The 17,560-nt window shown below is 34.4% G+C and overlaps 1 protein-coding gene across 2 annotated transcripts in view; it reads left to right on the top strand.

The window, feature by feature from the left end:
- The window catches only part of LOC130902176 (runt-related transcription factor 3-like), a 67,323-nt gene that overhangs the window by 45,314 nt on the left and 4,449 nt on the right, over positions 1 to 17,560 (top strand). Inside the window, exon 4 of one of the 2 annotated variants that reach the window (XM_057814070.1) lies at positions 2,216 to 2,380. The exons of the other annotated variant lie outside the window; for it this stretch is intronic. Coding sequence (XP_057670053.1) covers positions 2,216 to 2,380 — 165 coding nt within the window. The remainder of the gene's footprint in view (positions 1 to 2,215; positions 2,381 to 17,560) is intronic. 2 annotated transcript variants of the gene reach the window in all.

Genomic DNA, 17,560 nt, shown 5'->3' with positions numbered 1-17,560 from the left:
AGAATTGGTGCAAGGTTAAGCTCTAAAGTTTACCTCGTGAAGCTTGTAATATAATAGGTCGTAGGAAGCTATCTTAATCCTTCCAGTATAGAAGACGGATGAATCCACCAAATCATTGACGAGGTCTTTACTTAAATCAAACCGGAAAGCAACAGAATTCGCAAACCAATACGATTTGTTTCAATGTTTTCATTCTGTAGCTCTGTTTGGTAATAACAACGGAAGACCTCATCTTTTTACCTTGTTTGTTTCATTGTAGATCACTATGAGCATTTTTCCCAATGCCCAAGAAACACAGGAGTCTACATCAACTCAAGTTCTTCTAGGTTGATTGGTAACAAACAAAAGCCTCAAATCCTTTTTTTTCTGTCTAATTGTCCTTTTTTTGTCAACTTTCAACTGTGATTGCATCTTCTTTCATTCCTTGACACTTTCTACTTTCTCTTTTCTAGTTTTAGCATTATCCCAAGTACCTATAGCGAACTGACAATTTCAGCATTTTTGAATCCTTGAGCCGGTCCTATCGGTTTTACTTTCGACTTGGACTTTAATTATTTTTTTCATCGTACAAATAGATATTTTTATTGATGCAGATGGGTAGGATACTGGACAGGATCGGTAATGGGAACTAGAATCTTGAATTACATAGATTGTGAATGGAAATTCCACTAAAGCGTAGTAAATTTCAGATTACTAACTTTCCATGATCGATTTTTCATATCCCTAAATATTAAGGATTGTCCGCCCCTAACATTTTTTACAAAAATTTTCCATTTTTTTTCATAATGTGGTATTAGAAAATTGAAGGCCGTTGAAGCCGTTGAGCAGATATGCCTTCAGATAGACCCGTCGTGCCCCACTTGACGTTACCAAAGTCCGATGTCCTTGGAGAAGCCGATCGGTCGCTTTGGCTTGAACCCTTTGATGTCGTTAGGCAGGTTGTGGGGTTTGCCCAGGCGTTTAAACCGCGCCTGTGTGAGTGCAGGGCACTCACAGATAACGTAGTCTGCATTTCGTCCTTCCCCATGCACTAACGGATCATCCGTGATGCCCATGGTGACGTCTTGGATGGCAGTGACCGGCTGGAAGTCCGGCCACACTAAGAATGGTTTCTGGGCCCATTGGTGGTTTCGCCGACCGACCCCAGTCTGGCGAGTGATTCCGCTTCGTCGTTACCTTTGTTGCCCGAGTCACCGAGCACCTAAACGAGCTGGATTTTGCAGCCCTGATCAACTATCAATCGATCAGCTTTTGGCCATTTTGTTTTGGTTTTATTTGTGTGTCGATCGTAGCAGTGACTGTTATACGTAATATTTTAATAATTAGGTGCAACTCTCAATTTCATTTTACCGTCATCGTAAGTTTATCATTAATTTCCTTCGTTGTCAGCAGTAAAATATTGGGTAGCAAAGTTTAGACGAGACCGTACGATCTGCGAAGACCAGCATCGCAAAATCCACAAAGCAGTATTCGATGATCATCGACTGAAAGTGTGCGAGCTAGCAGACATAGCAGGGATTTCAAAAATTGCATAGTAGCTGAAAATTTGGATATGAGAAAGCTGCGCGCAAGATGGGTGCCGCTTTTACTAACTATGGAACAAAAACAGCGTCTTGAAGATGATTCCATCGGGTCCAAAGAAGTCAAAGACCGTTCCATGTGCAGAAAAGGTCATGACGTCGGTTTTTTTGGATAGCACGTGGGATAATTGTCATTGATTATCTTGAAAAAGGGAAAACTATCAACGGAAAATATTATGCAAAGTTTGGGGGAAGATATCAAGCAAAAACCACCGGTTTTGACTAAGAAGAAAATGTTGTTTCGTCGATACAATACACCAGCCTATACATCCTATATTGCAATAAACAAAATTAATAAATTAAAGTTTGGATTGCTACTTCTTTCACCATATTCGCCAGATTTAGCCCTCTCGGATTATTTTCTATGTCCAGACTCAAAAAAATGACTCGATGTTCTAATAATGAAAATTTGATGGTTATTTTGAGAAGCTTGAAGATTCTTATTATAAAAAGGGTAATTAACTTATTGAACATCGCTGGGAAAACTGTATAGAGCTGCATACATAGAAAAATGAATATATTTCTTTCCAAAACATCAACCTCAAAATATTTTCTAATGTAACTAGTTTCTCAAAATATTTTCCTCAAATACCTTGAAGGTATATGCTTTAAACGGTTTTTCTCTTTATTTTCAGGTGTACAACATCAATCGTATAGGAACGTAGGTTTAGGACAAAGACCCTTTTTGGAATCGACGCCCTTTTCCCCATTAAGGGATTTGGAGATGTATAAAAACAAAAGTGTACGACTGTCGCAAACTGTTGATGGACCCTTAAATTCGTATAAACAGGAATCATCAGGTTAGAATCTAATGTATTATTATACAAAAATTTGGACAAAAAGGTGTTAATTCTGAATACGAGGGTTGCTACTAAAGTTTTGAGATACAAATATTGATTGAGGTGCGTACGAAAACGTTGATCTCGCAATTTATTTTTGATCTACGGGTAAAAGATGCCAGTACATCGGATGACACATCAATTCGATGTTCAAATACGTTTTTGTTCGAACAAACATGTGAGAACCCGCATTGTCGTGATGGAGAATGATTCGCCTGGTGTACCATTTAGAATTGACACTTCTACGTTGCTCTAACGGAACCGAGGCGACATATCCAGTTAAACCGGAAAACCAGCGAAGCACGGTGGCTGAAAGATGGTGTTTCATCACCAAAAGTCGAAGCGTTTGATCGGTACACTGTAATTGGTTTAATCGCACTCATACGACGACACGTTCTGAGTACGTTCACCCTTTAAAATGTCAAACTTCATTATTGCAATGTCATATTTGACATATTCACAATCAGTGTTGCCATATCTCAAAACTTGAGTAGCAGCTTTCGTATTTCGAACTAAACGGGGTTGATTGATATCTTATTGTGAATGTCATTTAACTACCTTTGCAAAAATACCAAATATTTCACTTTTTTATTAGCAATTCGCGAGAAATAAGATGAAAACTGTATTATATTGATCTGATTAAATAGTAATCTGACATGGTGCGGATCAAGTGCTGGTTTTTTTTATCTACCCCGCGTAATTCAAATTCTTCTTCGTTTACGTCTAACATTTACCTCGTTCGTTTGTTTTATTTCCGTTTCTTTCGACTAAATCAAAACTAAACTAACTTCAGTAATTCATTTCTAAGCAGGTTGTGCCTTATAAATCAAGCGAACTTTCTGTTCAAAGTAAATCCTCTTAAGTTCCTGCCGAAATACAATAAGTTTCGTTATATGATCTTTGACAAGGACAGAAAGCTTATTAATTGCTAACTAAAGTTGCACGGGAGAGGCGTAGGAGACATTTGACCACAGTCTCTGAGGGAGTGCTGCTGACACTACCGTAATTACCCCGCGTAAATGGGGGAGAGATGTGACAAGTCATCTTTTAACAGCCGAAACTTCCATTATCGCGAATCTGATATGTTTCTTAATATTTTTTCGGAAACCGGTAATTGAATATCATATCGACAAAATTTAATGACGTTTACGGTCGTTTCGATTAATCCAAAAGGTCGACGAGACGTTGGGTTAATCAACTATTTTGTGTAAATACCTTTTGAATCATTATTGTATACTTCTGTTCATTGAAATAGCGTACAAGTGTTGGGACAGATGTTTGCAATCTTCTATCGACATTTTGATCTTCACGTTTAGAATTTGGTGGTCTGTAAACGCGATTACGTCCGTCATTGCACGACTTGAATGTTTTTTTTTTATCTGCGAAGACAATTTGAAAGCGCAGATTCTCAAATCCGAGGCTTCAATTCGTCTAAATACCGTAGAAAGGATACACCAGCAGCCGATTCAAAAGGACGTTCTCTTAAAAAATTAATCAACGCAACATCTTGTGCTTACTTTAAGACCTAGATGTCTTCCTTCCATTTTGGCAATACTGGAAGCTTTCTGAATTTGCGAGAATCATTAAAAGACTAACTACGTGCAGAAGATCTTTTGAATTTTCCAAAAAAAAATTTATGGAAGCGTCTAACAACAAAAAAATTCTATTGACACTTCCAAACTAGTGTTTTAAGCATTTAAGTTCAAAGTATGTGCCTCGAAGTCTCAGTGCAGTGCCAAATTAGCTAGATTTTTAGAGTTCTGTCGTCAGGACCGTCAATTTTAACTGGTGATGATAATATGAACTTTTACATTGATCCGACCTCCAAAGGAGATTCCGTAAAGTGGCATCGGAGAGGAAAGCCCGTGCCAAAAGAAGCAAAGGTCACAAAAAACATCTAAAAGTGATGGCTACAACGGTTTGGGATTGCGAGGATATCTATTTGTCGTCAGGACCATCAATTTTAACTGGTGATGATAATATGAACTTTTACATTGATCCGACCTCCAAAGGAGATTCCGTAAAGTGGCATCGGAGAGGAAAGCCCGTGCCAAAAGAAGCAAAGGTCACAAAAAACATCTAAAAGTAATGGTTTTGATCGATATTAGCGAATCAAATACTACAGCGCACACATTACTCTGATTTACTCAAAAAAATGCGAGGTAAAATCAACGTGCGCTTTCTTCATGACAATACTCGAGTCCACGATACTTCGTTTTCCAAATCTACTGTACATGGACATCGCTTCATCGTATAGCCTTGATCCGACACCGTCTTAGTTCGAGGAAACTACCTTTTTATGATGTAAAATGAAGGACGGATTGACTCACGTTGCTCCAAAAAGGACCTTCGCCTTCAAAGAGATATTGGTGCATCATTACTCCAATGAAGATAACCCCGTGGAAGATAAATCTTGTTAATATGCTGGAAAGTGTTAGTAACACCATCAGCACAACCTTCTATTGCAGTTTCTTGGATCAAGTTAAGATTCTCCATTTAACAGCTATAATACACGTTTTTTGATTTGTTTTACTAGTGAAATTAGAGTCTCTTTATAACACCAGAATGTTGATATTAAAGATATAAATTGTTTATAAATCTTTTTAATTGCTTTGAACATTATAAATAACGAGTGATTTTTTTGTTGGTATCTTTTTGGCAACACTATTTTTGACAGATCACGCGTGAATCGTGTCTTGTGTAATTGTCAAATTGTTCAGTCTGATCTATAATTTAATCGTGAATCGGCTTACGAATGAACAACGATTGCAAATTATTGAATTTTACTATCAAAATTCATGCTCGATTAAGAGAGTCCAGTTTGGTCGGCCTACTGAGGGAACTACTCGTTCGCAGCAATTGGGCATCCGTTACTCCATTACGTGGAAAATTTAGCGAAAGGATTTGGGTGTAAAACCTTGTAAGATACGACTGGTGCAAGAATTGAGGCCCCACGATCTCCCACAGCGTTTGGTGAATGGACGCTGGCAAACTTGGCACATTTTTTGTTGAATGGATACGTCAAAATTGCCGCATCTGGAGTTAAGACCAGCCAGAAGCATTGCAATCGATGCATCCCGAAAAAGACATTGTTGGCGAGAACCATCGTGTGATGATTGATGATTTTTTTGCCCAAAATGGAAGAATTGGACATTCCTGACATGTAGTTTTAACAAGACGGTGCCACATACCACAGGAAACGCGAAACAATGGTCAAATTAACAGCCGCCTTCAGTGAACAATTTGGGGCCCGTCGATTGGCCGCCTAGATCGTGTGATTTAACGCATTTGGACTATTTCTTGTGGGGCCATGCCTACAGGGATAAACCAGCAACGATTGACGCCCTGGAAGCCAATATTGAAGCATTAATTCGTGAAATACCGGTCGATATGTTGTGCCAAAATTGGACCTTGCGCATGGGCTATCTAAAGCGGATCCGCGGCCAACTTTTGCATGGAATCATCTTCAAACATCATCGTTCTATCTATTCCAATAAAGATTTCATCAATTATTTCAAATTTTTTGTGGTTTTTTTCAAAACCAAATCCTATATCTCTTAAAAAATCACTGATTATTATTATTATAAACATTATATGGTTATTTTCTGAAGTTGATAAATTGGCGTTAGATATTGGACATTCTGGTGATGGTTGCTTTTTTCGATTACAAGTTTCTCGTTAGACGAAGCTGATTTGGGGAAGTTTTTTTGTATATCTTCTGCATTTTTAGGAATCTCATCGATTTTATCATCGCGGTATCATATAAATATTAATATGTCTTACAAATACTCCTGACTACTCACACGTACACACTTAAATTGTAAACCAAAAAGTAGATAATGATGTGACTCACTTTCTGTTTTTTTATTCATATGGAATTGGATTTAATTGACGAGAATTACTTAGTCATTCTATTAGACTAGAATACGAGGGTTGGTATTTAAGTTTCGAGATATGGCAACACCGATATCAAATATTTAGGTCAGATTTCATACTTTCGCGGTCCCCTCGTTTTTTGGTTCTACAAAATCGAAAAATCATTGGATTTCGATGAATTTTTCTCAAAAATCTTCGTTTTTACGGTGGATTTACGAAAAAAATTCATATAAAAATCATGAAATCATATAAAATCTTCAAGTGAGATACTTCTTAGATTTTGTGCATATAAATTCGCGGCAAAAACGTAGATTTTTGGAAAAAAATCATCGAAATCGGATGATTTTTCGAAAATAACGCAGATTTCTTCTTATTCCTGCAGATCAAAAATAAATTTTCAACGTTTTTCTATACCTGCACCAACGGTTAATGCGCAATTATTTTGGAGGAACCTCAATCGGAATGGAGGAACTGCTTCGACAATTGTTTGATCTTAATGGAGAATATTTTGAAAAACAAAAAATCCATATTCAATTATAAATATTCGTACATCTATCTCAAAACTTAAGTACTGCCCTCGTAAATTATATGAAATATATATCGAGGTTTTTCTATATTTTAGGATTTTACTTTTTTGGTAACAACCTCAAAAATGCATATTTTGATCTATTTTCTCTGCAAATAGCATCAGTAGAACCTCGATAAGTCGAAAACCTCCCAAACTTGAAGAAATATTTCTTTCCCTTCCCCTTCAAGCACCAAAATCTCCCAACAAACTGTTTCTGTACATATTTTCCCTCCATAACTCGAATAAATAAACTTGGACCCCTGAATATCTCGAATATAAATTTATTACCGTTGGAATTTACGGCAATTCAACTCAATTTTGACCTCCACGTGAAAAGATTGATCAGCAATTAGTGTGAAACATAAATCGAAAACCTTGAGTCTGGTTGAAATATAACAAGTACTCGAAGCATTGAAAATTGGAAGAATGGAAGCAATGGATGGTTGGAAAAGTTTGAGCGTAGACACGATCTTGTTTGTGGGGAAAGTGCAAGTGTGATAAATCAAAAAAACTTCGCTGTTTCTCAAAATGTGAATCGCCGCCATTAAAATATGAAGCTTAAATGACTTCTGGAAGCTTCCGAAACTGGCTCATGGACATCGATAAGAAAATTATCAAAGAAAGAAGATAATTAAAACTGTTTCGCTCTCTGTGGTTTTTCTTCGTCATTAATCGAAGAAGAAGTTGAAGATATTTCTCTAAAACCTCCTGAAGATGGAATATTATCGGACGAAGAGATTTTTCAATAAATGCAAATGACACCCACACGCACCCGATTGATTTCCAAACGAGAATCGTATTAAATACTTTACGTACTCAGTAGACAAAGAATTTAACCGGACACTGCCTTCTAAGACATCACCATGGGCATTACGGATGATCCGGAGTGCCGTTGATGCATGGAAGAGGTCGAAAACACCTGGGCGAACCCCACAACCTGCCTAACGACGTCAAATGGCTCAAACCAAAGTGACTGATCGGCTTCTCAAAGGACATCGGACTTTGGTAATATCAAGAGGTCTATCTGAAGCCCTATGTGTTCAACGGCCACCCACATCCCTTGGATTTCGAGTTATAGAGGTGCTACTGTATATATGATTTGCAATGCCCCTCGTACTTGTCTTCTGTTCGTAGACGCGAGGGGTTAAATTTCATGAGAATTTCACGAAGGGAGAAAATGATTTTGTAAAACGATATAAACAAGAAACCTTAAAGTTCGACCTTCCTTTCGGTGTATATAATGTACACAGCTTAAATTAGAAAGGAAGTTGGCCAAATCAGTTTTTTTTTGGAATTTTTTAATACGTTACGTCTCAGGTGTTTTGATGCAATAAAAATTGCACCTGAAAGTAGTCAACCGGAAAGATGGACATGTAGTTGATGCGTTATTATACTTTTCAACTTTAAAACTAAGCCGAAGGTTATACGAGGTGTCATCTGTTGCCAGTTTCACGAAAAACTACATTCTCGTTTTTGTCGTTTTCGTATGCTATTAATTTCACCTCCACTGTTTATACCGTTTCAGATAGTTTTTGTTTTGATGTCATTCTTTGACCTTCCAGAGCCTTCTCCATCTATTTCTTATTAAGTAAGTTAAAACAGTCCAATATCTATCTGGTGTTATCATGTTTTCCCACTTTCTGTTTAATTGAGCGTGCTACATCTAATTTACTTAAAACCAAGATGTTATCCTATAAAATTGTTACGAAATCGTCCACTGGTAAAGACCGTAAAGCCAGTTCTGTTTCATTATTTTAGTCGATGATAAAAGTTGGTGAATGCGTCTTTTTTGTACCTACTTTCGATGTAGCGCTTAATTCTTCGTATTTTTTTGTCAGCTATTTACATTATATTTCAACGTCTATTCATTTGCTTGCGGAAAATTAGAGATTTCCACGAAATCGAACAATCTGGAAAGTGGAATAGTGTATACATAAACGAGTCTCTAACAGCCGCAAGACTCAGTTAATAATTAGAATAATGTTTTTCTTTACTCATTTGACGCATATTTGTATTACCGTCAATATTAATTTTAAAAGAAAAAGAAAACAGAAAAATTTTGGGACAAAATTATTTCCTTTTAGCTCCTGCACTTTTGGAAAATCTTTGACCACCGAGACAAAACTTTCTTTTTAGCCAAATGCGACAGTTTTTAATTGATTTCTTCGCTCAAACATCGCGTTAAACGCTTTGACATACATACAATATTGCATGAGCATTTCGCTGTCAAAAAGATTTGTTCGCGTTGGTTACCGCGACAATTTGACAGTCTAACCTAACCTAACATTTTTGAACAGTCAAAACATCGAATTGATCCGCCGTACATTCCTTGTTTGACACCGCAGATTAAAAATAAATTTCGAGATCAACGTTTTTCTACACCTGAAGCAGCGGTTGTTGTTGTTTCGAACCAAATGTTTTGGAGGTACCCAATCGGAAAGGAAATTGGTTCAACTGCGTGCAAAACAATGGAGAATATTTCGAAAAACAATTTTAAATTGTTATTTTTATTTATCTATATCAAAAGTCATGTAGCAATCCTCGTAATAAACCAAGTAGTTAATTAATTTGACAGGTAACTTTTGTACGGTAAAAAAACTTGGTTGGAGCCTGGTTAGGGGGCTGGGTAGTCAATTATACAATTTTATATGATTGAAGTCGCTTCGAAATGACTCCATATCCAAAATCACTTTATCGCATCATTAATTTCATTTCGAATTTGAAATATCCACATGTCGTTACAAATACCATATTCGAATATTATTTCTGAAGATTTTTTATTTATAATCTGTATATTATGCATTTAATTACGTGGGTATATTTTATCAAATTATCGATAATATTTGGGGCAGATAAAAATAAATCAATTGCGAAACTAAATTATTATCCTAGATTAAATTGGTGTCAACCACACGACGATTTCCTGAATTATTTTTTATTTATCGATAACTATTAATAGTTAAGTTTTTCATTCGCTACTTTGCGGTATTCGATTGGATCCGATTAGTAAAATATCATACAAGCAATAGAAGTCGATTATATTTTGATAATGACACTTAATTAACTCATAATATAATCTATTATACTTGAGCGCATTATACAATTACTCTGTCCCTGGTATATAGAATATTTCGGCTGAAATATCCCCGACATACAGCTGAAAAACAAGGTTGAGCGCTTTTTAACAGATTTCCTCAGTGTCTACGGCTAATTCGCCGTCCGACAAAATACGCCACGTGTGTTACCGGCCTTACTCCCCTTATAAATAAATTCCAATTTGGGATTGTTGTGAGAAATAATAGTAAAACATTGCTTGAAACTAATTTCAATCTTTCACGGGTTCTTCGCTTTTCACCTTTGATATAACACAAAAACTGGACAAAAAGAATGTGATCATCATTTTTTTTTTCTTACAAAATCAATTTTAATTTTACACAGATTACCGATTTTCACGCACCGATTTGATACTCGCATTATATACTAAACATTAGTAGATATAATATTGTCTATTGTGTGTTTTCATTTTAAAAAAAATTGCTTGACGTTTATCGGAGGAATAAAAGTCGGTTTGATATATCGGCATCTTTCAAAAGGTATAATTGATACCGGAAGTACAATATTGGCCCTATTATTAAGACAGACCTGTCATTATAGCGATACAAGCCGCTCGCGGTTATCATCTTTGCGTCTCTCTCGTTTTTAGTAACAATATGATGGCGTGGAAAATTAATACACAAAAGGCACGCAAATACTTTTAATTATATTAACAGAAATTAATTTGTTTATAATACCAATGTTCAAATCTCGTTTTTCAATAATTTTATTAAATCATTAGCTTCTGAAATTAACTAGTTTCTAGTTCTATGATTCTAATGTCAAATCGATTTGGTCACACCCCCTGGCGGCCATCTTGAAATTGTTTAAAATATTCTCAACAATCATTATGAATAATTTTCCAAAAAATCAACTACAAACTGTATTTCTTTATATTCCTGTTAGATTTCCAGACATTCGCATTTTTTATTATTGCAATTTGTGACAATGTGTGTGGCTTTTCTATCCAATCTAATGGTTGATCACATAATACCATAGAATTAAAGAAATTAGTCATCTGGCACAGGTATACCCATAAATCTTTCATTACGAGGAATTTCGTCACTGTAAAAAGGACCGCTAAATATATATAATCGTTAATCATTAACAAACGTGATAATATTTTTTTAATATATATAAACTCGATATAGAAATAATCCAAAATGGTTTTAATAGAAATAGTAAAATCGACAACATCGCAAATGTAAATTAGAACTAATTCAGAGAAAAAATAAAAGTATAGAGGTATCATAAAATTATGCAACCTTATATACACTATTTAATTAATTATAATTGAAATTATAGAAACCTCAAACTACATTCACACTTTTCATAATGACGTTACGTTTTACGTTAATTTTAGCTAAAGATTAACGTTAAATGGCTACTTTTTAATAAGAACAATCGGTGAATCAAATAAGGGACAACCAAATTCGTCACACGATACATCCGAGTAGGCTTGTCAGTTACAGTTAAAAAGAACAACGATTACTCTTTTGTTATTTCTGTATAGATTAATAAGACAAATACAGGACCGTATTGAGTTTATACAATACAATTATTATTGAAATGTCGTAGGGGAAAGGAACCAAAAGTTTTGGATTAGAAAGTTTATATATTAGATTTTAATGGTAAATATAAACAATTCAAACTCATAATAAAATAGAAATTTAATAGTTGTGAATATATATTTTTTTATTTATGTATTAAGGTTGCTGATGTCAAAAAATATTTTGTTGAAATTACGAAATACGTAATAAAAGGTCCTAGAATTGAAAAAAATGTTTAAAATGGACTTAAGATAAATTAAACGAAGAAAACATCTTGGAATTTAATTCATTCAAAAATCTATCACTAGAATACAAAACACCAGAAGCAAATGAATTAATGACGGTCCTGTTCGGGTACGGAAACGAAAAAAAAAATTAAATGCTTCACAGATTTGAACATTCGATATTCATGCTCAATAATTTGTTTCATTCAGTTCGAGAAATCGACGTAACTTCGATTATCAGTTTCTGTAATGGATTTTTGGTTCATTTTAAAGTTACTGAAACACAGAAATTCAATTAAAATATGAAACAGGTGATCGATCGCGTTTCCATTACGTCGAGTCCTTTCTACAATGATATTAAAACAAACGGAAATAATAATATTCGCGAAATTTTTAATAATACATTGAGGTTAAGATATGACAGAAACGAGGGACATAAAATGGACGAAATGAAGTTACGATAACATTGTGGGAGAGATTAAAAGTCGTACGAGGTATAGTTATTAAATAACAACAGCTGTTATAACACATAATAACATCCAATATCCAACCTTGAAATTCATTACTAACTAATATAAAAATATTTATGCAACACAATAAACAACTTATTTTTAGAATGTCTAAAAGAAAATTTTAGTTTGCGGTAGCGTTCCTAATTCGTTATTAGATCGTTTTAAGAATTAAAAAAGTTTTAAACAACCGATGAATGAACTTATCGTCTACGATCTCGGCGTAAGCTTCGGTACTGAATGTGAGAAAATAAGACGATCTCCTCCATTCACAAATTCTTCAACGGTTCTAAAACTTTTTATTACACCTTCCTGGCTCGGTAAAAAGCAAATTGATATTGTGCATATTACTGATATTATTTGCCCGCTATCACTTCTTGCGTTTCGGTTCGAAGAAGAAAATTTACTTTATTGAAATCGTCTCACGGTTGTTTTTATTTTATATATATATATATATCGCTTTTTATGATTATAGAATACATATTTTCATTTAAAATTGTTTGACGATGCGGTTCCATTAAATACCGATTGTTTTTATATGAGGTTTTTATGGGAATGAAAATTTATTATCATCATCGTTTCGTGTGTCAAACTTTCATAAACAAGTCGTTGCTAGGTTACCCAAAGCGAATGCGCATCAGTGTTGTCTGTAGAAAATACCAGTGTTGCCACGAGTTTGTTTCATTTATTAGGAAGGAGCTGGTAACGAAAACGGCTGTTTGATAATTATTTATGAAACATAATTTGTTTTGAAACTCATAATTTACCTATAAATCAATAAATATAAGAGTATGTGACAAAGTGTAAGTTGCAGAACGTACCTATAAATCTACATTACGTCAACTACAACTTCAGAGCATACGTAATTAGTTCTATGCTTGCATCGGTCCTCGAAGGATTTTTTTGGAAACTATGATTGAGTTAACCCGATTATGATCTGATTGATTGAAATTATCCCAGATCACGTTCATTCTTGTTCGGAAACTGATCGAGTTAATCGAGTCTATGGGTAAATGCGATCAGCTGAAGAGGTATTTCATTTGTCTATGGTTTTTTGTATTTGACGTTCGAAATTGTGATCTAAATCTCGTTCTGGGTTAGGATTCTTAATCAGCTGATCTATCTGAACGAACTCGGGGTACAATTTGCGAAAAGTTCTAAAATAATTGTTAAAGATCAAATTTATGGAAAGAACGAGTGGGAAACCACGAAAAAATAATATATTTATATTACGTAAATATCTTATATCTTAAAATGTTCTATATGTATATATTATTACGTCTCATTATTCCGTATTCGAAATTTGGCAATACTGTACTTATTCTAATAATAATAAACACGACAATTTCTAATAGTTTTTATTGAAATTACAAAAATGCAAATAACGGATAATGATACTTAAATCGTTAATAATCTGAAAAAAATACCAAATATTGAACAAAACCTATATACAGGGTGTTTTAATACACATATCTAATGTAATCTATTTTGTTAAATGGTTATTCCAAATATTGTTTGAGTTATAACGGCCATTTTGAAATGAAAAGTAAACGGAGAGGAAAACGTTTTTCCACGTTGCCAAGTCAACTATTTATACGAATAATGTTATATTTATATTTGTCACAACAAAATTCTGCTATAATTTTAATATTGTTAATTTAAAAATAAAAATAATAATTATTTATGAAACTATTAAGCTTTGGAGGCAAATTGTGGAAAATTTACATGAATAGACTATTGAAATCAGATGATTTCTCGTTTTTTTTTAGAGCTTAACCACGAATGGTCCGTAATAGTACTTTTAGGTCTCTATTAATTAAAATTTTGTTTAAAAGCATATAATATTGACGTTTCGACTACTTTTAATCTTCATCATAATATTTTGATACGGAACATCAATATTATGCTTTCAAACGATAACAGGGGCCTAAAATCCAGATAATTTAACAACAATATCATATAAAAGAGGTCTAAGAAGTAAAAAATTAAAGAAATTTTTTTATACATATACTTTAAATAAGAAAATTATTTAGTCGTACCGTCAGCTATCGAATGAAATTGTCTATCACGATATTCTTAAAAAAAGTAACCTTCTCACTGGCCTTGTTTAGTCCGACTATCAACAACCACCCAACCAGGACCGGACCGAGACACAATATAATTGTACGTCATTGAATAGAAAACATTATAAGAATGTGATCAAAATATATCGTTTACAACGTCTCCTCGACGTTTCGTTACATACCATCCATCATCAAAATCTAAGAGTTGTTATTGTTTTTTTTTGCGATTCTGTTCAACTTTGAATGAAACCAGTTTTCCGATTGGGTCAATTTAGTTTCAGTAGATACCCACAACTCGGATTACATTAATTCACCCACTGTATCATTATCTGTTTATCATTTTCTTCCCATTCAGTACATCAGAACTCGATAATAATAACGAAAATCATTCACAACATCCACAATATTTACGTGAGTAGATTGATCTGCTTAAGCAGAAGTTGAAAGCTAAGTCCGAGAGTTTATCGGGATACAGTAAGTGCAAAAAAAGCAATAAAACAACTAGGAGCTATGTCTGATAACAACACCGACCATCGAAAAAGTATTGGTCCTCATTATGACTGACGTAGTTCAAAATACCAACAACTGGAAAGCATCGGAAGCTGATATAATATATCTAAAACTTCTGGTATAAAAAATTCCCAAGCGTACGCAAGGAGTTAGCGATATAATTTACATAACCAAGAAGTTCTAGTCATATAGGGTGACTCTTTAAGTCCGTTGTAGTTTAGCCTTGCAATGATATGAATTACGGTTTTTTAACATCAAAGCTAACAGAAAAACCAACTTCACCATCTCCCATCGATTCTCCACTGATATACGTGTGGAGTTTCGACTGTCTAAGTCATAAACCCAACGGAGATATCGTACAGGTAATGGAAAACAGAAAAACCTATAAAAACCTGGAATTTCAGCAGGTTAAGTTACACTAGTCAACAAACTTTAAACTTTTTTTATCACTCGAAAACTTAAACCAAATTTCGAATGTACTATGGCTACCAAACAATATATTAATGGAAAAAAAATATTGCATCAAGTTTCTTCGTAACGAACAATAACTTAGTAGAAGTGTAAGTGTAAAGTCTGACGTCAAAAAAGTATTTAGAAGGGTTAAGAGGTAAGCAGATTTACGAAGATATCCTTAATACCCTTTGGTATCAATGTTTTTCGTATGCGACCGTGAAAAATTGGACTGCAAGCTTCAAAAGAGGTAAATTTTGTATTGAAGATGTCACCGATCGGGATAACCAGTTTCCGTGTCAATTCTCGAAAATATCGATGCAGTTCATGATATTATTTTATCAGACCGTCGAATTGGGGATACAACGGATATCTGAAGCACTGAATATTTCATACGAACGCGTTCATCATATTGTTCACGTCAATTTGGACATGAGAAAAATTGCTGCAAAATGGATCCCCAAATGTTTGAATGTTGACCTAAAAGCGTGCATGGTTGAGATTTGGGTACATTTCTACGATCCAGAAACAAGCAACAATCGATGGAATGGCGACACTCTGGTTCCCCAAGACCTGAGAAGTTTCTTGTCAAAAAATTTGCTGGAAAAGTTCTTGCTTCAGTTTTTTGGGATTGCCATGGAGTAATCATGATTGATTTTTTGGATAAGGGTAGAACAATAACTGGAGATTACTATTCGACATTACTACGGGAAAAATTAAAGAGAAAAGACCCGGAAAGTTATCCAAAGGTGTTTTGTTTTTGTAGGACAACGCCGCTGCACACAAATTTCATGTTGTCATGCAAAAAATTCGTGATTTACGTTTTGAATTATTAGAACACCCCCCTTATTCACCAGATTTGGCTCCGTCCGACTATCATCTCTTTCCTCAATTGAAAAAAAAGTTTAAAAGCTCGTAAATTTTCTTCCAACGAAGAGGTAATAAAAACTGTGGAGTTCTGGTTTGCGGAACAAGGAAAAACATTTTTTTTAAAGGTCTTGAGACGTTCGAGGTTCGCTATACTAAATATATCCAATTAAGAGGAGAATATGTTGAGTAATAAAATATTTTGACAACTTTTTCCAGCTCATTCAGCTTTCCTCCAAAGTTTGTATCCTTCATTAGTTCCCGTTATTTGTGGACCAATAACTTCTTTAATTTTTGCCTCGTTATACCTCTTTAAGGTATAAGAATCCACATTTTTCATCAGACCGAGCTTTATATGCACCGGTGGTAAAAGTATGTTAGGTCAGAGTTCACTAACGGATCATTTTTAATAGGTTTGTGTCAAATGAGGACGTAAACGACTATTTTAATGAAAAAGACTGAAAAGACTAGAAAAAGACTACTACTGGAAACCAGGATGGGGCAAAATCTGATTTTTATTAAAAAAGTCAAAAACCATTTTTTTAAAAACATCAAGATTTATTTGATTTTTAAAATTTGAACATTTTGATTCTTTGAAATTATTGTTAATTATTTTAATGTATAAATCTAAAGATTATAATACAATTTGCGGTTCAAAAACTTGTGACAACACATTTATCGTGCTTCTTGCAAGAAAATTCTTGTCGCGATTTGTTTTCCTTCTAATACACTCACTATACAGTGCCGAGTACTGCCGAGTGAGGCACGAACGCGTTTGTTGCGCTTTTTGCAAGAATATTCCTGTCGAGGCTTGTTTTCCTTAACCTATAAATTGACCCAACAATTTCACGCATTTCGCTAACTAATTAGGTTAGTTAAGTAAAGTGAAAACATATAAATAAAGTAAAATGGGCTTCTTCAGCTGCAGTACAACGCGTATTCAACTCTTTGGATCTTGTAAACTCGGATATTAGAAACAAAATACGTAATAAAATTTAGGTATTACGTTTAGTTTAAGAATTTGGAATTATGTACTTCCTTTTTTGCAGATACTTCTTTTGATTTTTGAGAAAACTTTTATATTATGTTGTTATCTGGTTCTAAATAAAAAAGAAAAAAATTGATTTAAATCATAATTTTAATCAGCACAAGCCTGCTTGAAAGGGTTAGAAAACTTATAGCATCGTTGTAAAAAATGTATGCAATCAATAATGTTCAAAAATGAAAAACATTATGGGAAAAAATGTCTTCTTTCTTTCCTCTTCTTATTTTTTCATTGCCTTATACGTTGCGAACATTCGCTATTGTCTTGTTTACTGTGTTTCTAAACAGATCAACAGATGACACTCCAACCCATGGATGCCGTCTTCTCCCTGGTCCCCTCTTACCTACTTCGTCTTGAATAATCAACTGCAAAAGACGATATTCGTC

Source organism: Diorhabda carinulata, chromosome X, assembly GCF_026250575.1.
Source record: "Diorhabda carinulata isolate Delta chromosome X, icDioCari1.1, whole genome shotgun sequence".
NCBI classification, from domain to species: domain Eukaryota; kingdom Metazoa; phylum Arthropoda; class Insecta; order Coleoptera; family Chrysomelidae; genus Diorhabda; species Diorhabda carinulata.
This window is presented reverse-complemented; position numbering and strand designations above follow the sequence as displayed.